General features: G+C 44.9%; 1 protein-coding gene across 5 annotated transcripts in view; it reads left to right on the top strand.

Moving 5' to 3' along the window:
• Window positions 1–27,464, top strand: part of NRG1 (neuregulin 1) — a 406,539-nt gene that overhangs the window by 69,348 nt on the left and 309,727 nt on the right. For all 5 annotated transcript variants that reach the window (XM_033915850.1, XM_033915843.1, XM_033915822.1 and 2 more), the window contains exons 2-3: window positions 5,865–6,042; window positions 18,391–18,509. In XM_033915850.1, coding sequence (XP_033771741.1) covers window positions 5,865–6,042; window positions 18,391–18,509 — 297 coding nt within the window. The remainder of the gene's footprint in view (window positions 1–5,864; window positions 6,043–18,390; window positions 18,510–27,464) is intronic.

The following is a 27,464-nucleotide window of genomic DNA, read 5'->3' as shown; positions in this document are numbered from 1 at the left end:
ATGGAAACTCTAATCAAACACCAATTAGATAAGATCCTGGATGAGGAGAATCTACGGGATCCCCGACAACATGGATTTACTAAGGGGAGATCCTGCCAATCCAACCTGATCAGCTTCTTTGACTGGGTAACGGGGAAGCTGGATATTGGGGAGTCCCTGGACATCGTGTACCTGGACTTTAGCAAAGCATTCGATAGCGTACCACACCGCAGGTTACTGAGCAAGATGAGTTCTATAGGATTAGGTAACACATTGACGAAATGGGTTGGGAGCTGGCTTGGAGGTAGGCTCCAAAGGGTGGTGGTGAACGGCACCCCCTCCGAAATGACGGAGGTGATTAGTGGAGTACCACAGGGCTCAGTCTTGGGCCCAATCCTATTCAACATCTTTATAAGAGACTTGGCAGAAGGGCTTCGAGGTAAAATAACATTATTCGCCGATGACGCCAAACTGAGTAATGTAGTGGGCAAATGCACAACAGACGAAGATTCAGTGCCCGACAACATGATGCACGACCTACTCCTACTGGAGCGATGGTCTAGGACATGGCAACTTAACTTCAATGCCAAAAAATGCAAAGTTATGCACCTGGGCAGCCAGAATCCATGCAAGTCTTATACCCTTAATGGCGAGATCCTAGCAAAAACGGTAGCAGAACGAGACTTGGGGGTAATCGTCAGTGAGGACATGAAGTCTGCCAATCAAGTGGAGCAGGCTTCGTCCAAGGCAAGACAAATCATGGGCTGCATACGAAGGGGTTTCGTCAGTCGTAAGGCGGAAGTCATTATGCCATTGTATAGATCCATGGTGAGGCCCCACCTGGAATACTGTGTGCAATTCTGGAGGCCGCATTATCGCAAGGATGTGCTGAGACTGGAGTCGGTGCAAAGAATGGCCACCCGGATGGTCTCGGGACTCAAGGATCTACCATACAAAAAACGGCTTGACAAATTACAGCTATACTCGCTCGAGGAGCGCAGAGAGAGGGGGGGACATGATCGAGACGTTCAAGTATCTTACGGGCCGCATCGAGGCGGAGGAAGATATCTTCTTTTTCAAGGGTCCCACGACAACAAGAGGGCATCCGTTGAAAATCAGGGGTGGGAAACTACGAGGTGACACCAGGAAATTCTTTTTCACTGAAAGAGTGGTTGATCGCTGGAATAGTCTTCTACTACAGGTGATTGAGGCCAGCAGCGTGCCTGATTTTAAGGCCAAATGGGATCGGCACATGGGATCTATTCACAGGGCAAAGGTAAGGGAAGGGACATTAAGGTGGGCAGACTAGATGGGCCGTGGGCCCTTATCTGCCGTCTATTTCTATGTTTCTATGTTTAAATGCCTTCCTCGGGGGACTAGTAAGGTACTAATTTGAAACAAGCGCAGGTAAAAGTGACCGTCTCGCCATGACAGCGATTGTGACCATCATAATTGCTGTCACGGTGAGATGGTCACTTTTACCTGCGCTTGTGTCATATCAGTTACTTACTAGTCCCCTGAGGAAGGCCTTTGCCGAAACTGGGATCCTAGTTGAGACTATAACAGTAGAGGTTTTTCTCTTCTTTAGACTGTTTTATTGCCTAATAAATATATTGTATAGTACTTCCCTGAATTCATGGGGGTTCCATTCCAGGAACACACGCGAATTTCGAAAAACCGCATATGCGGTTTTCAGTCTGTAAAAAGACAAGAGAGGGCAGCTGGGGCACTGGCAGGTGCAGTAAATTATACTCGATATGCTCCAGTGAGGAGAGGAGGAGGAATCGGCTGTGCAGAAGGATGATTGGCTGACCAGAGGGGGAGAGGAGGAGGAGGAATCGGCTGTGCAGAAGGCTGATTGACTGACCGGGGGGGGGGGGGGGGGGGGGAGGAATCGGCTGTGCAAAAGGCTGATTGGCTGACCAGGGGGGGAGAGGAGGAGGAATCAGTTGTGCAGAAGGCTGATTGGCTGACTGGCGGGGGGGGGGGGGGGAGAGGAGGAGGAATCAGCTATGCAGAAGGCTGATTCAAGACTCATTCCCTGTATTTTCTGACCAGAAGAGGCAGTCAGAAAATACTGCGAATAACTGAGTCCGCGAATCAAGAATTCACAGAGGAACACTGTATTTGGTTGGATTAAAACATCTTGTTTGCCTCTCTGTGCATTTGTTGTGTTGTTTCTGGAGGCAAGTTTTTGCTTTTTCTTCTGTTTTGTTTCTGCATATTATTGAAAAAGTCCTACAGGAACAGTATTATCGCTCCACAGTACTTATGCACTATTGCATCTGTTGATAAATAGGATGCATTATAGTGCGCACTGTTGAGCAAGTAAGTTCATTATTGAGCTAGAGTGTACACTATTGATGAGACAGTTTAAAAATGACCTTTCTGGGACTTTGCTGTCTTTTGGGAGTTTTAAATCAGCAGGAGCTGATGGGAAGTGCTGTTGACAATCCCTATGTAGCTTTAGTTGCTTGCACATCCCTTGTCTGTTCTGCTTTCAGACTGTAGAGCAGAGCACAGACTTCAGCTTCCAGGCCCGAATTAAGTCACTCCCATCCTTCCATGAGTTAGCAATTTCCACCCGGCCCATTCAGCAAGTGCAGCAGGAGGCACCACAAACCGAACCCTGAAAATTATTTATTTATTTTCTTTTCTAGAACCTTGCAAGGCTTGCTGCGAAATGATAATATTTTGCAGGTTTCCTGTTGAACGTGTTGAGGCCTAGGGCTGATTGACAATGCTGTGTATGGTTGAGCGCTGGTGTAGCGATAGGAGAAAGTTTTGCTTTGTCCAAAACCAAGATAATAACTTATCTCGCGTTGTACAATATCGGCGTATCTTTTCAGAGGATGTGTAGCAAAGTTTATTTCCTGTCTTGAACAATATGTGGCAATATTTGATGTGGCAGCAGAGCATGACTTGGTAATGAGCAAATTAACTTGCTTGGAGTGTGGAATCATTTTACAAAGTTAGATGGTTTTGATTCATATAATGTTCCGTGTGATTATGGGCCAATGTGGGTTGGAAGAGGGGCAGACCGTAGAATTGTAAGATGATATGAAAAACTCATTCAAGCTGTGAAATAGCAGGGTTCCGTGGTGCACGTTAAGACAGGAATTGTTGGTATCTGCTTTCTTTCCCCTATTCTTTCAAACTTTGGGGCACTTGGAATATGTCCTTGCAAAGCACCGCTTTCTTCTCCGAGTTATTTAATTGGTACTGCTGTGATGGTTGCTTTCTTGGAAACCTTTAAGGTTCTAAAATGTGTGCTTCATAGTCCATGTGGGATGGTGGGAGAGGAATCGTTGTGTTAATTTTCAGCACCAGCTAACTAAGGGGCCTTTTGCTAAGCTGCATTAGGGGCTAACATGTTTTTGTTTGTTTATTTCTTTATTTATTTCTCCCCTGCCCTTATTCAGGGCGAGTTACATATGAATATACAAAAATAAGACATTAACATTCATTGTACAAATCAATACAACACCACACTGTACCAATTACCGTACATACTTACATATAAAAATCAAATTGCATATTTTTTTTTTTATATATTCTTTATTCATTTTCAAAATTTCATTAAGTGTTAAATATATTCATTCAGATTAACATTAACTACATCACTTAGAAACAATCATTGATATATTACATAAAAACATATCCATTCCCTTTTCCCACCCCACCCACCCTTATATTCCATTATCATATAAAACATGTAATAATAAAATTCCCCCCTCCCTACCCCTTAAATCGATAAGTATAAGGGAAACAATTTCAAATTAATCTTTACAATACTTTGTTAATGGTTTCCACACATCCTGAAACTTCTTAAAGTATCCCCGTTGCAATGCAATAAACCTTTCCATTTTATAAATATGGCATAAAGAGTTCCACCAGAAGTTATAATTTAATCTCCTCCAATCCTTCCAATTATATTTATGTCAGATAAAACAAACCAGACCATCGAACACCTCCGTGACCAGCACTCAGCACTCAACAGTCATCACTCCTTCTCCCTCATCCTAACTCAGACCCTAACAGAGCTTAAAAAGATATACTTTCATGTACTTTGTCATTTTAAATGGCATTTCTTAACTAACCCCTCCCCCCCTTTTACAAAACCATAGTGCAGTTTTTAGCACCGGCCGTGGCAGTAACAGCTCCGACGTTCATAGAATTCCTATGAGCGTCAGTGCTGTTACTGCCCTGGCCAGCGCTAAAAACCGCACTACGGTTTTGTAAAAGGGGGGGGGGGGGTAACTTAGGCACCGTTTGTGGAATTGTCTCTTATGTGCCAGTTCTCCACCCATGAGCCACCTAGTTTCTGCCCCCTAATGTGCCCTCGAGACACTATGGAAGCAGTTGTCGTGCATGTCCGGTAACAGTTATTGCGCACCAATTCGTGTGTTAACTCCTTATTGAGCTTTAGTAAAAGGTCTCCTGAGTTTAGGTGCCTCGGAGCGTAATGTCCTTATTCTCGCTCGCTAGTTAGAGCCCATCGATTTAGGAAGATTTGCAACCAAAAATCTTGCTTGTCAGATTGAATTGATAATCAGCTTGGACGGTCAGACTGCTGAAACCTAGCCCACTAGTCACACACAAAAGTTTCAAGTGAAGATTTAAAAAACAAAAACAAAAAACCCAGTTACAGTTACTTAACATATCAATATGTATAAACACTATAAAAATTGTGATGATTTTAATAATAATAATGATAATAATCAATTTATATACCGCAGGGCTGTAAAGTTCTATGCGGTTTACAAAAAATTAAAAGATTACACAATTAAGAGATGAAATTATATAACCAAATAATTAGAAATAATACTATAATGATCTAGGTCAGGGGTGTCCAATGTCGGTCCTCGAGGGCCGCAGTCCAGTCGGATTTTCAGGATTTCCCCAATGAATATACATGAGGTCTATTTGCATGCACTGCTTTCATTGTATGCTAATAGATCTCATGCATATTCATTGGGGAAATCCTGAAAACCCGACTGGATTGCGGCCCTCGAGGACCGACATTGGACACCCCTGATCTAGGTAGTTCATTACAGTATCTCTACCAATTAGTTGCCTAAATGTTTCAGGAACAAATATGTCTTTAAAAGTCTCCTAAATTCCACATAGGAATCAGATAGCATAATCTAATGTATGGGCTTGTGTGTTTTTACTGTTCTTCAGCTATTTTTGTGAATTGGCTAGCATGATTACAATTTAAGTATTAAGTAGGTCAGGGTTGGGCAATCTTTATACACAGAGGGCCACATGAATGTCACTACTGTCCCTTGTGGGCTGTACGCAGAAATAAACAAATGTGTCATATAATTTACTGCCAATAAAACTCAGTGTGATGATTAACGGCCTCTTTTACAAAGTCGCACTAGTGGCCCCGAAGCCCATAGAGATTTAAAGGACTTTGGGGCTGTTGCTGCGCGGCTTTGAAAAAGAGGCCTTAAGTGAACGTGAATTTTTACCACTGACTTGTTAGGGTATAGTTCTGTAAATACTTTAAAAGTTTAGTCCCTTCCCTTTTACAAAACTGTAGCATGGTTTTTAGCGTTGGCCGCGGCGGTAACAGCTCCGACACTCATAGGATTATTGTGAGGGCCGGAGCTGTTACCGCCGCGGCTGGCACTAGAAGCCATGCTACAGTTTTGTAAAAAGGGGGGAGTGTTAATGAATTCTCTACTGCTATTTTGAAACTATTTGTGAAAAACAGTATTTAAAATTGCCAAAACTTTGGTTAATGGCATTTTCTGTGTATACTTCCCATAGTCTTGGGGGTGCAAGTTACTCACCCCTGACGCAGGCATAGCTTTACATTTCTGGTATATTTTAGCTTTTCCATGCCTATTCATCACCACACTTCTCCTTCCTTTTAGCTCTGCCCCCCAAACTGAAGGAGGTTAAAGACCAGGAGGTGATTGCGGGGAAGAAGCTGGTGTTGAGATGTGAAGCCAGCACGGAGCAGCCCTCCCTCAAATTCAAGTGGTTCAAAGATGAGAAAGAAATCAATGGAAAGAACAAACCTGACAACATAAAGATACGGAAAAAATCAAAGTAAGTGAAAACTGGCACATGCTTTAATATAACAAAAGTGTGGAATAGTTCCCAGAGATTTCAACTTGCTCTTAATCTCACACACAAAACAGAGTGGCAGATAAAGTGATAAATAATGGAAGTAGGCTAACTTTTCAGTATTTCTTGCAGGAGTTAAAACCACACCCTCCCTATTTCTCTTACACTTTGTAATTAAACACTTGCCTAATATATAACACCCATCTCTATGAAATAAAGATGAAAATATGATAAATTCAGTTTTGAACAAATTAGATGATAATTCCTCAGGTACGTTGATGGACATGTGGGTAAAAGTTGACTGCTTAAGTCAGTGGCACATCAAAAAATTTGCTGCAATCATATGGCTGTATAACAAATGAAAGGGATCCTAATTGTATATAAATGAGGGCAATGATGAGCTTCTAAGGCAGTGGTGGCGAACTTACAGCACACGTGCCAGAGGGGGCACTCAGAGCCCTTTCTGTGGGCACGCGCACTGTCGCCCCAGCACAGAGTTTTCCAGAGTTCATTACCCCGCCGACATACCTTCATTCCGAAAAGCAGCGGCTGCAGCACTCTGAATAGGCTGCTTCATGGTTTTCCCCGTTGGGGCCTTTCTTCTGCCACATCACTGATGATGTCATCAGTGACACAGCACAGGGAAGGCCCAGGCAGGGAAAGCCGCAAAGCAGCCTGTTCAGGGTGCTGCAGCCCCTGCTGTTCGGAACCAAGGTATGTCAGCCTTATGGTGGGAAGGTCATCGGGGTTCTTCTGTGGGATGGGAAGGAGGTATGGAAAGATGCTGCACAAGGGGATGGGTTAGCGGGGTCATCAGGGTTCTCCTGCATGGAATGGCTTCGTATTATCTGTCCAAGTTGCTTAAACTCTTATCGTTCATTTTACGCAATGAATTTGCTCTGTTATAAGATCTCAAGACTTTTTTATGTCAGAAATGTTATGACATTTGAAATTCAGTTTAAGGATCCGTAATTTATTTATTTGTTAATCATTTAAAGCTCTATTACAGTGATTCCCAACCCTGTCCTGGAGGAACACCAGGCCAATCGGGTTTTCAGGCTAGCCCTAATGAATATGCATGAGAGAGATTTGCATATGATGGAAGTGATAGGCATGCAAATTTGCTTCATGCATATTCATTAGGGCTAGCCTGAAAACCCAATTGGCCTGGTGTTCCTCCAGGACAGGGTTGGGAACCACTGCTCTATTATATAGGGAAGATGCGGCATACAAGAACAGTGCTTAGATTAGATTAGATCTAACGCAACACAATTTGCTTTTGGGGTTCTGCTGCATGGGGGGGATGGGAGGGAAGGATGGAAAGATGCTGCACAAGGAGGATGGGGAAGACAGGAAAAAGGAAGAATTGGGGTGGAGGAGAGGAAGGGAGAGATGATTGTTGTACACAAAAAAAATAAGACATCCCCGAAAATAAGCCTTAGTGCGTTTTTTTGGAGCCAAAATTAATATAAGACAGTGTCTTATTTTCGGGGAAACACGGTACTAGAAAGCCAGAGGGATGCGGGGCCGGGCTGCTCCCCTCCCTCCTCCACGCGTGCCTGAGGACATTTCTCATATCACCCGCCCCTCTGCCCAGCAGTCCAATACTTTGCGATAAATAAGTGGGTTTTGGATTGCAGTTTGGGCACTTGGTCTCTAAAAGGTTCATCATCACTGTTCTGTCCTCTTTGCCCTAAAGTTCATTAACTTTCCTATGGCTGCATAGTTATAAGAATAGGAACAACTGGGATTGGGGGATGTCAAAGGCTAGAGGTCTGACCCTGGCCTGCATCAAAGGATAATTTCCCTACCCCCAAACAGAATCACGAGCCTTCTCAGTTCTTACCCTCCCCCACCTCCCCAACAGAAAAACACGGCTATATTGTCTTGCCACTGTAAAAGGTCCAATCACTTATGTTAGATTTATCCTTTAGTGTATGGCAGGGGTAGGGAACTCCGGTCCTCGAGAGCCGTAGTCCAGTCGGGTTTTCAGGATTTCCCCAATGAATGTGCATGAGATCTATTTGCATGCACTGCTTTCAATGCATATTCATTGGGGAAATCCTGAAAACCCGACTGGACTACGGCTCTCAAGGACCGGAGTTCCCTACCCCTGCTTTAGCGTATGGGAATGGTCCTACCACTGTAAGAAGGCTGAGTCATTCTATCATCAGTATTAGAAGTCTTTCTCAAATTATCTTTTCGCTTATCACTATTAGAAGTCTTTACTCAAACCTTTATATCACTAACTTATATGATGTATGTGAACTTGTAACACGTTCTGGTCTCTTATAGGAGATCGGGCTAAAAAAGTGAATAAATAAATAAATAGAAATATTGGAAGGCCAATGACCAACATAAGATATTCATAATCTTCCATATCTCTAGTTCATTAGTCAAAAAGCAGGATGAATTGGATTTAAATTACTATACAAGTAATTGTAAATAGCTTGTGTCTACTGTCACTTGCTATTCACAATCCTGAATGCATTTCTTCTTTAATTTCTCAATGACACTGGCATTCACAGCACACATGAACAACTATATTTAACACACAATCAAATAAACCAAAAATCCATTAACATTTGTGGCATTTTGTTGGCTGCAGCTTTATTAACAATATCCCTCTTAAGTCAGTGGCGTAACAAGGGGGGGGGGGGGAGCGGTTCACCCCAGGTGCATGCTCTAAGGGGGTGCACAGTGGGCCATACTGGGTCCAGGACCTCCCACCCTACTCTGCCGCTCCTGCTTTCCCGAACCAGCAGCAGCGGCAGTAAACTTTAAATTTAGCCATCGTGAGACCTTCCTTCACCTCCCTCCAGATGCTAGTCCACCCCTTCTGACATCACTTCCTTGTCCTGGAGCAGAGCCAGCAGCCTCGGGGAGGTGCAGATAGGTCCTGCGATGGCTGCATTTAAGTTTACAGCCACTGCTGCTGGTTCGAGAAGCATACAGCAGCGTTGGGGAGGTGAAGGGGCAAGATACTGAATGGCATTGGGGTGGAGGGAGAGAGAAAGGAACATTATACTGGTATAGAAGGGTGGTGGAGGGAGAGGGAAGTGGGGTGGAGGGTAAGAGGGGGGGACAGATACTGATGGAATTGGGTTGCAGGGAGATGGGGAGAAAGAGAGGCACTAGGGGGAAGGATACTGGATATGATTGGTGTGGAGAAAGAGGCAGATGCTGATGGAAATGAGGTGGATGGAGAAAGAGAAGGAGGTAGACATTGGATGTGAGGGGAGTGGCGGGGAGCAGATGCTGGATGGACGTGAGGATGGAAGAGAGAAAGGGGGAGCAGACTCTGAACGGGCTGCTTCACAGCCTTCCCCACCGGGGCCTACCCTCTGCCATGTCACTGATAGTGATGCGGCTTAAGGAAGGCCCTGGCAGGGAAAGTCGCGTAGCAGATTGTTCAGAGCTCTGCCTCTGGTTTTGAGGCTTCGGAGGTATGTAAGGTGGTAAGGTGGTATGTAAGGCACAAAGGGATGGGAGCGATATATATAACATGGCACGTGTTTCCCCGAAAATAAGCCCTAGTGCGTTTTTTGGAGGACAAATTAATATAAGACCCTGCCTTATTTTCAGGGAAACACGGTAGTTACTAATAACTGCAGGAGAGTATGGCATAGTGGTTAGAGCTACAATGTCAGCAAATCCCACACTGCTCCTTGTGACTCTGAGCAACTCACTTAATCCTTCACTGCCCCAGGTACATTAGATAGATTGTAAGCCTGCCGAAACAGATAGGGAACATGCCTGAGTTCCTGATTTATAACCCATTCTGAACTCCTTTGGGAGGATTGGCTAAAAATTAGAACAAATAAATACATACTAATAACTGGGGTTAACAATAAAATGGTACATCTCAGCATTAGCCCTGTTGATGATTTCTCTCCTCAATGAAATCTCTTATCTGCGCCTTGACCAGACTAGAAGCGCTGCAAAGAATGACCATCAGTCAAGTTAGTAAGCTATGGCCATGTTGATGGTTGTACTGTATATGTTTAGAAGATATATATATACAGTGGTACCTCGGTTTACGAGTGCACCAGTTTGCGAGTGTTTTGCAAAATGCGCAAAACATTTGCAATATTGGTGCCTCGCAAACCGAGCTTACCTCGATGTACGAGCACCTCCCCCCTGCTATCCGGCACCCCCCGCATGATCCGGCATCCCTCCGCTCGCGTCGCCCCCCCCGCCGCGATCCGATATCCTCCGTACCCATCACCCATCCGAATGTATCACTTACCCCCCCATCTGGCATCCGGCACCGGCACCAAGGCACAGGACATGCCGGTGCCGGTGCTCGAAGATCTCTCATCCTTTTTGCTGGGCCTTGAGCATCTACGCATGCTCAAGGCCTTAGTTCCTGCTCTCTCCGAGATTCTCGAGATCTCCGAGAATCTCGGAGAGAGTAGGAACTAAGGCCTTGAGCATGTGCAGATGCTCAAGGCCCAGCAAAAAGGATGAGAGATCTTCGGGCACAGGCACCGGCATGTCCTGTGCCTTGGTGCCGGGTGCCAATGGGGGGTAAGTGATGCGTTCGGGTGGGTGATGGGTACGGGGAGAATATCGGATCACGGCGGGGGGGGGGGGGGCGATGCGAGCGGGGGAGGATTCCGGATTGCGGGGGGGGGGGTGGCAGATCACGCCAGGGGGGGGCCTTTGTGAGCGGGGGGGGGGGGGGTAGAGCAGTGCCACTGGCCTCGGGGGGGGGGGGGGGAGGGAACGAATCAAGCGAGTTTCCCTTACTTTCTATGGAGAAACTAGCTTTGATATACGAGTAATTTGGTTTACGAGCATGCTTCTGGAACGAATTATGCTCGTAAACCAAGGTACCACTGTATATATAAACCTATAATTTCTACATTAGGTGATTTCTGTACCTGTGAATGTAATACTGGGTGGGTCCAAAAATATTGGCAGAACATGAACACACCCTGTCAATGTAGTTATTTATGCATGCTACCTATAGACCTTATTCTATATAGGCACAGATAAAATCATCATTTCATGGTTCTTGTTTCATTTTGCAGCCCACTATAACCATGTCTCATGTGTATACATAATCAATTGACAGGAAATATGTGGGGAGAAGTCGACATTAGCAACGTGATCCAGCGTGGAATTAAACAGCTGCAGACCAGCTACTATATTTCCCAGTTTATTGATTACCCTTGTACAAATACTTTGCAAAAGCAGTCTCAACAATTTGTTCCTGCTGTTCTTCCTATTGCTAGTTTATTGAAACAAAGTTACTATAGAAGACCACTGTGAATTTTTCCCAACAATCTTTCCATTCCCTGTTCCTTGAACACAGTGTATTACATCTCCACACCCACACTGGAAAAAAAAAGAAGGTCCATAGAGATTCAGTAACTGTATTTGTGGCAAATGGTATTTTCGTCCTGTGCTATTTCAGTTCCTGTTTGCCTTTCAATTCTGATGTTCTTGAAGAAAAGTGAGTTTCTCTATTGTAGAGGTCATTTCAGAAGCATTTACACCAAGAAATAGATGCAAGCAAAATTTAGATCAAATACACATGATTTCAGAAAGTGGCAATATACATGCTGGGATAAAATGGGGTGTGCTTAAGGTAGGCTGAAAATTTATATATGTACCTCCCATTTTATAATGGTGAATACACACTTTTTTTAAAATGACTGTGGTGGCTTTTTCTTCTGCTCTGTGAGACATGCATGTATCAGCTATCTGATTGTTTGGATTTCGGGGTCTCACCAATGATTTAGGAAGCAACCGTCTCTAACGCCACCTCAAACATTAGGTAGAAAGAAATATTTAATCACTCTTTAATTAACTACTCTAGAATGTGTAGCTTTGTAAATGCCTTCTACAGTGGTGCCTCGCATAACGGACGCCTCGCACAGCGAACGCTGCGCACAACGAACTTTATGTCTTGATTCGTACAACGAACTTCGTTTCACACAACGAAGTCGCCCGAGCTGCATCCTTCCGCGCAGGCACTGCGCTTAACTGCCCTCTCTCCGCCTGGCTCCCTCTTGCCCCCCCCGACTCCCCGACACGATCGGGGCAAGAGGGAGCCCAAGCCCTCTTGCCCCCCCGACTCCCCGACACGATCGGGGCAAGAGGGAGCCCAAGCCCTCTTGCCCCCCCGACTCCCCGACACGATCGGGGCAAGAGGGAGCTCAAGCCCTCTTGCCCCCCCGACTCCCCGACACGATCGGGGCAAGAGGGAGCCCAAGCCCTCTTGCCCCCCCGACTCCCCGACACGATCGGGGCAAGAGGGAGCTCAAGCCCTCTTGCCCCCCCGACTCCCCGACACAATCGGGGCAAGAGGGAGCCCAAGCCCTCTTGCCCCCCCCGACTCCCCGACACGATCGGGCCAGGAGGGAGCCCAAGTCCTCCTGGCCACGGTGACCCCCTAACCCCACCCTGCACTACATTACGGGCAGGAGGGATCCCAGGCCCTCCTGCCCTCGACGCAAACCCCCCTCCCCCCAACGACCGCCCCCCCCAAGAACCTCCGACCGCCCCCCAGCCGACCCGCGACCCCCCTGGCCGACCCCCACGACACCCCCAACCCCCTTCCCCGTACCTTTCTGTAGTTGGCCGGACAGACGGGAGCCAAACCCGCCTGTCCGGCAGGCAGCCAACGACGGAATGAGGCCGGATTGGCCCATCCGTCCCAAAGCTCCGCCTACTGGTGGGGCCTAAGGCGCCTGGGCCAATCAGAATAGGCCCGGGAGCCTTAGGTCCCTCCTGGGGGCGGGGCCTGAGGCACATGGGCCCAACCCGACCATGTGCCTCAGGCCCTGCCCCCAGGAGGGACCTAAGGCTCCCGGGCCTATTCTGATTGGCCCAGGCGCCTTAGGCCCCACCAGTAGGCGGAGCTTTGGGACGGATGGGCCAATCCGGCCTCATTCCGTCGTTGGCTGCCTGCCGGACAGGCGGGTTTGGCTCCCGTCTGTCCGGCCAACTACAGAAAGGTACGGGGAAGGGGGTTGGGGGTGTCGTGGGGGTCGGCCAGGGGGGTCGCGGGTCGGCTGGGGGGGGGCGGTCGGAGGTTCTTGGGGGGGGCGGGCGGTGGGGGGGGGGGGGGGTTGCGTCGAGGGCAGGGGGGCCTGGGATCCCTCCTGCCCGTAATGTAGTGCAGGGTGGGGTTAGGGGGTCGCCGTGGCCAGGAGGACTTGGGCTCCCTCCTGGCCCGATATTGTCGGGGAGTTGGGGAATCGGCGGGGCAAGAGGGCTTGGGCTCCCTCTTGCCCCGATCGTGTCGGGGAGTCGGGGGGGCAAGAGGGCTTGGGCTCCCTCTTGCCCCGATCGTGTCGGGGAGTCGGGGGGCAAGAGGGCTTGGGCTCCCTCTTGCCCCGATCGTGTCGGGGAGTCGGGGGGGCAAGAGGGCTTGGGCTCCCTCTTGCCCCGATCGTGTCGGGGAGGCGGGGGGGCAAGAGGGCTTGAGCTCCCTCTTGCCCCGATCGTGTCGGGGGTGCCAGGGACCACACGGAGTCACCCACTGTACCACCCGATTCGGGTAAGCGCAGGTATCGGTGGGTGGCTTATTTGCGGGGGGGTGCCTTATTTTACATTTTTTTCTAAAAAGGGGGGGCTGTCTTATTTGATGGCCCTGCCTTATCATCGGGGAAACACGGTAGAAAAAAAAAAAAATGAACAGTTAAGTCCCAGTTTTTGCCGCTGAGACTCTGCCCTCTCTCACTGTAAAATTAGACTCTACTTAGTCTCTCTTTAAATTTAAAAAATGTGTGTTGTTTTAAAAAACAATTATGTTTTTAGATGTATCTAAATAAAAATAATAACCAAAAATTTATCTTTTTTTATGTCATCTTAGCATATTTTATGCTGCAGAACGAATTATTTTTTTTTACATGTATTCTTATGGGAAAACGCGTTTCACATAACGAACGTTTCGCATAACAAACTTGCTCCTGGAACCAATTAAGTTCGTTGTGTGAGGCACCACTGTATATATGAGCAATCACTAATAAACATACATGCATGTTGCGACATTGGTGGCTACCAGTGCAGAGGCTGCCGCTATGTAAAGCTCAAAAGGAAAAAAAGACCACACACACGGGGAAAGGGTTCACCTACAACACATCCAAAAAGAAACACATCACACAACAAAAGTAGTGCTGAGACAATGGTCTTTCAACACAAAGCCCAAAATATAATTTATTTAACAAAGCATAAAACAAAGACTCAACAAGGAGCCGGGTTTCGGCTGAAAATCCGCCTGCCTTAGGAGTCAAGCTACCCAAGCATTTGTTGTTCAATACTCATGTACCACATATACTCGAATATAAGTTGAGACCCCCCATTCCCCCCCCAAAAGGTGGAAAAATGGTTGACTCGAATATAAGACAGGGGTTTAATATTCAAGTGCCATGCCCTGTCAAGATCTGCACCCAGTGTCCCCTCCCTCACACCCTCCCCTGTCAGGATTTGCACTCAACCCCCTTCCCTGCCAAGTTCTGCACCCAGCCCCCTTCCTTCCCTGCCCTGCAAGGCTTTGCACTCAGTCCCATTCCCTACCAGGCTCCGAACCAAGCCCCCTTCCCTACCAGTCTCTACACCCTGTCCCCCCTCCCTGCCAGGCTCTGCACCCTGTCCCACCTTCATTCCCTGTACCCTCGTCGCACTAAAAAGAGCCAACCTTATCAGTGATGTCACAATAGCTTGATTGTCCCATACTCCCCTCTGCCCTCCAACCCAGCCAGTAGATTAACCCTTACCCTTAACTGAAACCATCCAGTGATAGGCTGGGACAGGAGGGATTCCTCCCGTCTCCTGTCTCCAATTAAAAAATGAAGTTAGGTGCCTATATTGGTGACGCCTTGCCTATTTTGACTCCTAAGTTCAGGTGTCATTTATAGAATTTGTGCCTTTGTCATGTAAAGGGGCATTTTCAAAATACACGTCTAAGTTCAATTTGGACGTAAGGCGCTAGATGTCCAAAATCGGCAGTAAGAAAATGCCTATTTTCGAAAGGCAAACCACCATATGTTTAGAAATATTGTTTTTTGAAAATCCTCTATCTGGATAACCAGGTCATTGGGGCGCCCAGACTGCCAGGATGTCTATCTTCATACCACATTTTCGACCAAAATTTCGTCCAAGTCCCAAACACCCAGAACAAGACCATTTGGACGTGGGAGTGGCCAGTCCTGTAATGGACTGGCAACCCAGACATGGCAACAGCGCACTGGGACACCTTAGAAAGCACTGCTGTGAGCTTCACATAAAGGGTGCCAGATAAACATCTCACCAGAACTCCCTTATAGGTTATGGTGAGCTCCCTAAAACACGCCGAAAACCCACTATACCCACCTGTCTACAACACAAATAGCCCTTATGGCTGCAGGTGGCACCTATATGGCAATAGAGGCGGGCTTGGGGAGGTTTTGATGGGCTCTCATTTTCCACCATGACTGTAATGGTTAGAGTGGCTTATGGGACTTGCTTTCCTTTCAATGGTTCACTAGCCCTCCCACCAGGCTACTTTACCATATATCCTCAAATATAAACCGGCCCAGAAATGGGGGTCTTGGTTTATATTTGAGTCTACTACCGTAGTTTACAAAAATATCCAAATTTAAGTTTACCAGGCTGTGGGGAATGGAGTCGCGGGGCAAGGGCAGGCTCAACATCAGGCAACTGATTCCTCCTGGCGGCGGTCCTCCGTGTTGTTTGCTGGCCACCGGGAGGAGGGGAAAGTGAGGAGTCAATGGCGCATCTGGATTGTGAGCAGCCCTGCCTTCGGTTCTGTCCCAGTCCCACTAAATCAGCTGGCAATAATGAAGCTAGACGCCGCAGGGGCCTACCCTCTTGCCAAATCGCTAAAGGTTCTGCCGGTCTCGATCCCACCCCTTCTGAAGTTACTTCCTGATTTTGAGGGGCGGGCTCAAGACCATCAGAGCACATTGTGATTTGGCAAAAGGGAAGGCCCCCGCAGTGTCTGGCTTTGTTATTGCCCGCTGGTTTAGCGAGACCGGGACAGAACCTAGGGTAGGTCTGCTTACAATCCAGATTCACCACTGACTTCTCACTCCCCCTCCTCCCGGTGGATAGCAAACAGTATGGAGGACTGCTGTTGGGAGGAATCTGCTGCCTGCCTCGCATGTCGGGCCTGCCCCTATCCCGCGACTCCATTGGAAGAAGCAAGGGGTAAAAGGTGATGGGGAGAGATCTTGGATGTAGGTTGAGGAAGAGAGAGAGAGATGAGGTGTTGGAGAAAATAGGGGAGAAGATATGCTGGATAGAGGGGGCAAAGCAGATACTGGTTAGAAAGGAATCCTCTATCTGGACGTTCAGGTCATTGGGATGCCCAGACTTCCAGAATTTCTATCTTTCTATCACATTTTCAACCAAAATTTTGTCCAAGTCCTAAATGCCCAGAACAAGACAATTTGGACATGGGAGGGGCCAATCTTGTAATGGACTGGCCACTCAGACATGGCAACAGAGTAGTGGGGCATCTTAGAAGGCACTGCTGTGAACTTCACATAAAGGGTGCCAGATAAACATCTCACCAGAGCTCCCTTATAAGTTATGGTGACCCCCCCACACACACACACACACAAACCCACTATACCCACCTGTCTACAACCCCAATAGCCCTTATGGCTGCAGGTTGTACATTTATGGCAGTAGAGTAGGGTTTGGGGAGGGCTCACATTTTCCACCATGAATGTAGTGGTTAGAGTGGCTTATGGGACTTGCGACTCCTCTCTATAGTTCACTAGCCCAACCACCAAGCTAGTTAAGACACCTGTGTGGAGTTCTACTAGGCTTTCCTACACCAGGTGCTGATGTTCTGGAGACAGGTATGTATGTCTGTATTCTGATCTTTGTGGGTTTGAGGGGCTCTGTGAGCACTGGGGGAGTGTGGGGGTGTCTTACCTTGATGCAAGCAGTGGCCATCTGGTCAGTTTTGGTACCTTTGTGGCACTTAGACCCTTCTAAAACAGGTCTAGTTCCAAATGTATACGTTCTGTCCAGGATATCATGTAAAATGTTTGATTATCACTTCAAGAGGTCCATGTTTAACCCGCCCTTGAGATTGCCCAAAGCCCATCCATAACATGCCTCTATCATGCCCATCTCATGCTCTGAACATACAGAGGCTGGAACACCTCGCTAGACGTACAGAAAGATGGTTTTGATTATCGGCACTTGGACATCCTGGTGATTAGGATGTCCAATTGCTGACTTAGGATGTTTTTTGGATGCTATGTTTTTTGATTATAGGCCCCTTAGGCTCTACCTTACAGAATAGTGTCTAGATACCTTCTTTTTCTTTAAGTGCCATCAGCTTGTGCTCAAGTCTTAGCGACTTGATGAGTTGCAGATCTAAAAAGAAATTGGTTTTGGGCTAGTCCGGAAAGGTCCTCCAGCGTCATCCTCAGCATCTTTCTCTTCATTGGAGAAGGACATCATGTTTGGGAAGATCGAAGGGACCAGGCGAAGAGGGCGACCTGTAATCAGATGGCTGGAAACGTTGAAAACAATCATGGAGATGATGCTGAAGAACCTTTCTGGACTAATACAAAACCAATTTATTTTTAGATCCGCAGTTCATCAAGTTGCTAGGACTCGAGCACGAGTCCTAAAGAAGAACTAAACTAAACTAAAGTCATCATTCTGAGATGGCTCGACTCGGCTTACAGCAATTAAATAAACAGGGCATGATTTACAAATGATAAATAGAAGATAATAGCAAAATTTCAAAAGAATTAATTTTCAAAATGTTTGGCAAATAGAGTAGTTTTTGAAGATTTATGGAATAATGTGTTTAGGCACTATTCTGTAAGGTAGAGATTAAGTGATTCCTAGACACCTACCTGCCAATTAATGGCACCTTTGACATGCTAAAATGGTTTCTACTTCTAGGCGCCACTCTAGGTTGGCAGCCTCAGTAGGAAGGATTATTAGATTGTACAGGTACAGAGATTGAACTATTTGTAAATTATAGTATGAGAAGTTCTAACAGTACACTGTGAGATTATACATACTGTTGCTTCATGTGTTGTGATTAAATAGATACCTGTGATTTCTAGCCTGGCACTTTTCATATCCAGTGGATGTTCTTTGAGAGCTCAATACAGGGTACTGCCAATTCCTTTTTGTTCTGTTATATTATAATCTTGGCAGGTTTTTTTTTTTTTTTTTGGGGGGGTGGGGGTTAGAGTTTTTTGGGTTGACTTTTCATATCTACCAGGTTCACAAAGAATTTAAATAAGTGGTGCATAGTTCAGATAAAACTGAAGGGTTTCACTTTTTTTTGTTTGTGTTTGAGAGAAAGCACATTACACATTGTTCTTCATTCTACAGGAAGCTGTCAGAGCTTCATATTAACAAAGCATTATGGATGGATGGTGGAGAGTACAAATGCATGGTGTTCAACAAACTTGGGAATGACAGCATCAGATTCAACGTTACCATCAAGCCAAGTAAGAAACTGGATTTTTTTTTTCTCTCTGTTCACTGCAGCGCTTTGTTTTTTGTTATGAAACAGGAATTTGATGTTTAACCTAGGTCAGGGGTAGGCAATTCCGGCCCTGGAGAGCCGCAGCCAGGTCAGGTTTTCAGGATATCCACAGTGAATATGCATGAGATAGACTTGCATCTCAAGGAGGCAGTGCATGCAAATCCATCTCATACATATTCATTGTGGATATCCTGAAAACCTGACCTGACTGCGGCTCTTGAGGACCGGAATTGCGTACCCCTGACCTAGGTAAATCATGGTACAGTCATGCTGACCCTGATTTATATAAATTAATCATGATGGGAGTGGCAGAATGAACAGATGATTTCAGAAGTCCATATAGCAATAATAATAAAGGATGGGTAGCTATAAATGCTTCATTTTGAGTCATTTTCTGTTATGGGAATTTTCATTTTATTGCTTGCAAGGTGTGCACACTATTTCCCGATTCTGTGCACACTAATTCACATATGTGCATGCTCCACATGTGGGATGGTTCACCCATGTGCACACTCTGCAAAAAGTATGTACTGTTTATAAAGAAGTTCTTTGCAAAGCTTACGTGCTCTAATCGTCAAGCCCTGGGCATAAACCACCTGGACATAACAATTCCAATGTCTATGTTCTGTCTAAAGTGGAGCTTCACACTTTGTTCAGTTTATGGATAAATTGGCCAAAGTTATATGTACAGCAGAAGTGCCTCACATTATATTTTAAAATGGCAACTCCATACGTGATTTTGAATTTCAACCTCCTGCTATGAGGGCGGATCAAAAATTAAAGTTAGTTGTTAAATTGCATGATAACCAGAACAGAGCTAGGGAAAAGCAACATATATACTTGTGCATTGCCTGTTGGAAAGTTCGTCCACGCACAGTACAGCGCTTGGCCTTTAAGTCATGTGGCAGCCACTAGGTCAGAAACATGGACGCTCCTTTTCAGGATTGCACCATTGAAGAACAACGTGCAGTAGTGCACTTTCTTTGGGCAGAGGGAGTGAAACCTGTGGAAATTCACTGTCGGATATTAACTCGGTGTGGACTAGAGGTCTGCATGGGAACGGGGATCGCGGGAATCCCGCGGGTACCGCGGGGGTCCCGCGGGAATCCTCCCATAACCCACGGGACTCCCAGAGGGGACCCCCCTCTGGCCCGCAGGACTCCCACGGGGATGGAAGGCTTTGGAAGCAGGGTTCATCCATATAATATAATGGACACGTCAGCCTTAGTAAAAGAGGGGTTTATAATTTAATTACCTGAACAGAAAAAAAAAAAGGGTTCCACCAAAGAGATTCCACAAGGAAAACAGCAGTGCAAACACAAAAGAAACTGTGGAATTGATGATCCTGTCAGAAGTAATTACTGCTTTTTATGGGGACGGGCAGGGATGGAGGTAATTTCTTGCGGGGATGGGTGGGGACGGAGAGGATCCTGGCGTGGATGGGTGGGGACAGAGAGGATCCTGACGGGGATGGGTGGGGACGAAGAGGATCCTGGCGGGGACGGGTGGGAACGGAGAGAATCCTGATGAGGATGGGCGGGGATGGGTGGGATTTCTGTCCCCGCACAACTCTCTAGTGTGGACATAGCACCACTAATCAACGAAAGGTTTATGAGTGGGTAAAAAGGTTTAAAGTGGAAAGAACAGGTGCAACCAACGAAGGTCGTTTTGGTTGCCCATCAACATCACGCACAGAAGAACACATTGACAAGGCAGATGCCTTGATTAAAGAAGACTGAGGAATAACGGTGTCTCAATTGGCTGCAGATTTGGATATCGGCTATGAATCTGCATTTGCCATAATGCATGATGACTTGGGATACAGGAAAGTCTGCACACGATGTGTTCCCAAACAACTTACTGACCTGCCTAAGCAACCATGTACGGTGGTTGCGACCCAGTTTCTGAAAAGGTATGAAGAAGATCTTGGTATTCTGGAGAGAATTGTCACCGGTGATGATTTATGGGTCTATCACTAGGACCCGGAGAGCAAAAGACAAAGCATGTTGAAGTAAAGGAAACGGTGCTCACCTAGCTTTGAGAGCAGCCGAAAAACCTCTTCTCTGCAGGAATGCAGACACTAGTTGAATGATACAACAAATGTGCTGTCATGCATGGGGACTATGTGGAAATGTGATACACGGTATGTTCAATTGCTCACAGTTACTTCTATTAAAGCTGTTAGATGTATTTTGCCTTTACTTTTTGATTTACCCTCATATTTCAAAATATTTCATTCTAGTTTTAGAACATATTAAAAAAATATCTGTACTAAGTTATGCACTGGGCAAATAGTGATTGATTTTCCTCTTTCAGCCAAATCATTTTTAGGATTTTAGTAAACAGGACACATGAAACCACTTTGTTGATTTAATGCTGTCTGTGCACTTTTGTGGGCATGCTTACAAACCTCTGCCTACTTTGTCATATCACTGATTGCAGTTGGAAGAAACGTGCATTCCTCAGGAGTTTCTCATCCTATTTCAAGGTTATTTCCCTGGGTTTAAAACGTGTTATCAACAGAATTAAAGAAGAAACATTTGCAGAGGGGTTCAATTGAGCGTCTTCCATCCCTTGTCCATTGTAGAGGAAATGGAGGACTTGCTACATGTACCCAAAACCAAATCATGCTACAGACTGCATGCAACTTTCTTCACATTGTTACTGTATTTGCAGCTTGCTTTATAGTAATGCACCCAAGCAACCTTGCGGACAGCCTGGGGTTTTTTGTTGGGTTTTTTTTTTTGTAATTTTATTTAAAGATAATCCTTGAACAAAATAGTAGACAAGTAGTGAATTACAAAGTTCTAGTGCAGATTACTAAAGAATTCAATAATTTGCAAGAGATATGTAAAAACAGTTTGATGAAACCTCCTTTTTGATTTTCTTCATGTCAACCAACCCAATCAATTGGATTTTTTTTTTAATGTAACAAAGCAAACAGTTTGCAAGATCCAATATGGTAATAAAAAAAGAGCAAACCGTGAAGAACTTACCCCCGTCCCCACTTTTTATAAAGCCGCGTTAGTGATTATTCTTGCCGGCTGCGGTGGTAAAAGCTCCGATGCTTATAGATTTCCTATGACCATCGGAACTTTCACCACCATGGCCAGCAATAAAAAATGCTAGCACAGCTTCATAAAAGGGGGAGAGGGGTTAGTTCCCAGGTATATAAACATGCCCGACATGGCCATGTTTCACCAACATGGCTGCCTCGGGGGCAAATGAACAGCTGACTCTCACTACACAGTTTTATTTTATTTTTCTTTCCAGCTTATGATTTATCTTTAATCTTATCTATTGTTTTGCCTTTTGTCTTTGTTTTGTTCTATTTCTATCATTTAAATTTCTCCAGAATTCTACTGTTCAACGGCTCCCCCTTCTGCTTCTATTCCTTTCTCTCCTCTCTTCTACCTTCCAAAGTATTTAGATCAATGCTGTCTTGTTAAAATGTTTATTTTATTTTTATTTTTCCTCTAACTCTACTTTTCACTTCTCTATTACCCTCCAGGTACTTTAGTTAGATTGTGAGCCTTCGGGACAGTAAGGGAATTTTTCAAGTACCTTTCTTATTTCTAATCTTAATGTATATTTTCTGTAAACCGCTTAGAACCTAACGGATGTAGCGGTATGTAAGAAATAAATTACATTACATTACATTACATGAAAACCCAGGTAAGAGATATGGCTTTTACCAATTTGGTGAAGTTTAGATTTTACACTAGCTGGTGTTCATTCACCCTGGAGGCATACATGTTGGCAAAAAATGGCCATGTTGGGAGCTAAATTAGTGAATAAAAACTGTATCTGCTACATCTTCTCTTTTTGTTGTTGTCAGTATTTCAAAATATGAGGATCATGAAGGGCTAGATTTGCTGAATGCCTCTACCGATTTCTTTATTTTTTGTATTTTAATTGTTTGGATTTTGGGGGATGGGGAATGGGGATAGGGTGGCCTGGGGGATGGGGTGGCCTGTCTGGGTCGCTGGGTGGTTTTAGGCTTGGGGTTGTGAGGGCCCTTTTGTCTTTCAGGGGGGTGGATTTGTGGTTTGGGGCCTATTGGGAAGTTCTGTGGATGTGTTCTTTGATTGTGATTTGTAGGGGGGTGGGGCTTGTGGAGTTTTGCTGCGGTCTTTTGTTATCCTATCTCATCATTGTCTATCCTCTATTGTTTTGTTTTGGCTTGTTTCTTATTGGCACTGAGATATGTTTAGCCTGGGGGTCTCTGTTGGCCTCTGACTATGCTGTTGTTTCAATATGTTTTTTCAAAATCTCAAAAATTTAATAAAAATCTATAAAAAAAAAAAAAGTCATGAATTTTTTAAAAAAGGATCTTCCTTACAGTTCTCAGAATATCAGCGTTGCAAGAATTGGTCTCTTTTTTTTCTGAAGCCTGTTATTGACGTACATGGTGCATAGGGAGGTTTTGACCTTATGAATTTCTTTCACTTATTCTCTAGTGAAATATCTGCTAGCATCTACACTGAAGGTCAGGGTGACTTTTATTCATTTAGACTTTATGTTATAATTATTACACCCTGCTGCTCTACAGTTTTCACAGCATGAAGATTTAGTAAGCGTTAACTTTTATATTATAACAGTAAATGCTTGCTTTAAAACATTTGATCACAATGTCAGGTTTACAGAACATTCTAGTATTTCTTTTTTTTTTTTTTTGCTGTGATCTTGATAGTTGTCAGAAAGGTTTTAGAAAATAATACTTAATATTTCCCCTGGATGTTGCTTATAACTGAATTTATTCAAGTGCCTTCTTCCCTCCCCAAAAAAAGACTGGCTCTTTCCCTAACCACTAACCCACAGGAAACTACGGCATGGAGGCCTTCCTGAAAACCAGAAGGTTCTTCATGGAGGTGAGGGCCACTTCACTCAAAATGGGGAGGGTGTCTTTGGACATGAGGGGACTTAACTTGTGTGTGTATGTGGCGGGTTGAGATGAGAGGTTCATATGGCACTTGTTGAATGTATTCTTGGGAGGAAAAATCATCCCAGCCAAGTTTACAAAATTCACTCCAAATTGTGATATTTGATTTGCATAATAGGTGCTTTGCATCTAATTATTTACCAATGTGCATTGCATATAAGTGACTGTTTTTAAGCTCCCCACTGTTCTGCAATCAGTGGTGTGTTATTTGCAGGCAGGCTTCATATAAGCAGCAGAGTTTGGACAGAGTTATAAACTATTGGATATAACTTGGGTTTTATGTTTGATAAAAGCTGAGTTCCTAAATTTATACTGCTAAATTAGGCTCCTTAATTTGTCCCCTAATTTCAGCCAAATTTAGGAGCTTAAGGGACCCTTATACTAAGCTGTGCTAAAAAGTGGCCTGTGGTATCAGTATAGCTGTAAATTGGCCACATTTCTTATTTCCCCCATTAATGGCTATGTGCTAATTTCCCAATTAATGTGGGAGCCCTTACCGTCACCTATTTCTAAGCAATTAGAGCTCCTGTGCTAACCAGTTGCTAATCATTTATCACGCGGTGATCAGCTTTGCTAACCAATTAGTGCTGGCAATGCCTACTGTCTGCTCCCAAACACACCCCAGTATTAAAAAGAATGTGTTCTCTTTTTTAGTGTGTGGGTAGTGCCCACCTAACATAAAATTACCATGGGACTTTGAGAGCACCCTGCAGTAGTGGGTTTAGCCTGTGGTAAGCATTTGTTAGTGATTACTGCAGCTTAGTAAAAGGGCATCAGAGTTTTCAGCCTAAAAATTGTGCATTTAAATTTAGGCCTGTCATTCATTTGCCTAGATTTTGAACCTAATTTATAAGCCTGGTGCTGAGAATTAGAGTAAAGCTTTTACCAACTTTTCTCTGCCCTAAATCTTCACCTGTTGCCACTTAATTGTTATGCTCCTAAATTTTGAAATTTAGGGGGAAATTCTAGAAACAACACCTATATTTAGGAACCATTTAAAATGGCAAAAAACTGGCACCGTTAAAGTGCCTTCTGGCATCTAAATAATACATGTCGGGATTGTGTCTATGTAGGCGCTTTAGGTCCCTGAATGCCACTATGGGTGTGGCTATTGCCAGAAGTGGTGTTAGGCGACCTTAAGCACAGTTCTCTATAGGGAGCTGTAGCATTACTAACATTCAATCAGTGGCCGCTTTTTAGGTGGCTGCTGATATCGGCTCCCTAAAGAGAATCCAGGCCTTAGTGAAATTTCTGGGCATAAATTTAGGCACTCAGTCCTAGTAAATTTTAAAAAGGGCCTATTTATGGACATAACTAACATGACCATTTATTTTTTTCATCAAAAGGGGACATCAATTAACCCCACCCCAATCCCACCCTAGCCCCACCCCCAATCCTGCCCCCAATTTCTTCCAATCATTTTTCATGTACACATAATATCTTATTAATTCATAATGGTAACTATAAAATTTTTAAAAACTACAAAGCTCACTATATGCAGAGAAAATGTTAATTATCATTTATATTTGGGGGGTTTCAAAGATGTCAAGGCAGATGATTTTAAAATATGTAATGTCACCTCAGTAACTATAGAATAATAGACAAATATAGTGCAAAATATAGACAGCAGATATAAATTCTCAAAACTCACACATTTTGATCACTACTGTAAATTGAAAATAAAATCATTTTTCTTACCTTTGCTGTCTGGTGATTTCATGAGTCTCTGGTTGCGTTTCCTTCTGACTGTGTATCCTTTCTTTCATTTCTTTCTTTCTTTCTGCACTAAGGCCCAAGAATTGTCCCTTTCTGTTCCCTCCCGCTTTCCTTCCTATGTCCTTGGTGCCCCCCAGTGCCTCCTTCCCATGTCCTTAGTGCTCCCAGTGCCTCCTTCCTATGTCCCTCTCACTGCCTTCCAGACTTTGTCCCACCCTCACCCCTGAAGCCAGCCTGCCTGAGTGTCTACCTCCCTCCCTCCCAGGCCAAAGCCAGCCTGCTTGCCTGTCTACCTCCTTTCCTCCCTGCTGCGCAAAAAAAAAAAAAGCATCCCTCCTTCCTTTCCCCCGGTCCGCTGCTATCTTACCGCCCTGCTGTTGCTAACGCCGACACAAAGTCTTCTTTCTGACGTCAATTCTGATGTCGGAGAGGACGTTCTGGGCCAGCCAGGCAGCGATTGGCTGACCCAGAACGTCCTCTCCGATGTCAGAATTGACGTTGGAAAGAAGACTTCATGTCAGTGTTAGCAGCAGCAGGGCGGTAAGATAGCAGCGGACTGGGGGAAAAGAAGGAGGGAGGCTTTTTTTTTTGCGCGGCAGGTAGGGACAAGAAGTGATCGCCTGTCCCGTTGTCCCCGAGCACAGCTTCGGGACGCTGTCCCTGAAAACGGGACATTTCGGCTTCCCGAAGCTGTGTGTGGGGACAACGAGACAGGGGGGGTCTGAAAACGGAACGGTCCCGTTCAAAACGGGACGTATGGTCACCTTAGGCATAACTCTCAAGAGTTGGGAGCATAAGTCCTATACATTCTGTAACAATCTATACAATGGATGGGGAAACAATCCATAAGAGCCACAACCCAGTTGGATTTTCAAGATTTCCACAATAAATATACTTGAGATGGTTTTGCAAGCACTGTTTTCACTGTATGCAAATAGATCTCATACATATTCATTGCAGAAGTCTTGAATACCTGAGCGGGTTGTGGCCCTCGAGGACGAAGCATTTATGTTGAAAAATAGGCACCTACTTTTCTTGCCAAGTTTATTTAATCTTTGATATACCATTTAGCAAAAGCATACCTAAGTGGTTTACACTTATCAAGTATTATTAAAAATAAAATTAGAAGATAGAAAATAGAGGGGGCGACAAAACAAGTAGACTCACTGGTACCAAAAGGAATAAGTGGGAAATGGTGAGAGATTAAATACAATGAGAAAATAAAATCATAGAAGAGAGGGAGGGGCTTAGCACACTAGGATAGGGTAGGGGTTGCTTCAAAAGAAGCGTTTCAATTCGATAATGCCGACTGCATACAATCCGTTGGGCTCTTATTGAAATGAAGAAAGTCAGAATGAGTAGGTGTCTTTAAAGAGAAATGTTTTTAGTTTAGATTTGAACTTTTCAAGAGATGTTTCTAGTCTAAGATCTGACGGAAGGGTGTTCCATAGAGTGGTGTCAGTGACTGAGAAGATAGTTTTGCGGGTTGTGTCAAGAAATAATTCCCTTATAGACGGGACTGAAAGTAGATTTTGAGTAATGGAACGTAGAGTCCGGGTTAGGGGCATATGGAATAAGGAGTTTATCAATAAATGCAGGTGAACTGGACTGCTAGAATAGTCTCCAAATAGGCACCTCTTTATAGAATTATCCTCTTCATGTCTTCTCAGTTTACTGCTTAGTGCCATACAAAGTAGAGACACCTAATGTGGTCTGTCTGGAGGCAGAGAATGCTGCTTCTATCATGTTTGGGAGCAAGAGCTCAGTTTGGCTGTCAAGCATGAGTCTCCAGCATGCTGAATTGTAATTTTAAAAGAATAATAATAATTATCACAGATCTCAGCTTCTCCAGGAAAGTAAAGAGGCCATTATGAGGCATGGATTAAACTGCAACAGACTGTCCCTAAGGGAAGCTGCTGACGTGCACAGCCTGTAAAAGCAAGAGACACACTCGTCGGTGCCTTCCTCTGCGTGCAGTATCCAGAATGATCTACTTGAATTGCCAGAACGCAGTTAAGACAGACTCTGTCCCTGTCCCTGTGGGAGAATCCAGTCTGTGGTTAAAATCTGGAGTTTTGTTTTGTAATCACGCTGGCTGGCTCCAACACCTTAGATGGCACATGCCACCTGGGAGGCAAAGCCAGTGAGACAGAGGAAACTAAACAATTCCAGAGAAAGAGTACTGAAGCTGTCAAGTAAATTTGCTCTAGTTGAAAAAGGGATTTTTGTTTTTGTTTTTAAGAAAAACCAATAAACCTA

The sequence above is a fragment of the Geotrypetes seraphini genome, chromosome 1, assembly GCF_902459505.1.
Source record: "Geotrypetes seraphini chromosome 1, aGeoSer1.1, whole genome shotgun sequence".
In the NCBI taxonomy this organism is placed as follows: domain Eukaryota; kingdom Metazoa; phylum Chordata; class Amphibia; order Gymnophiona; family Dermophiidae; genus Geotrypetes; species Geotrypetes seraphini.
The sequence above is the reverse complement of the archived record's forward strand: the minus strand, read 5'-3'. Positions and strand labels throughout refer to the sequence as shown.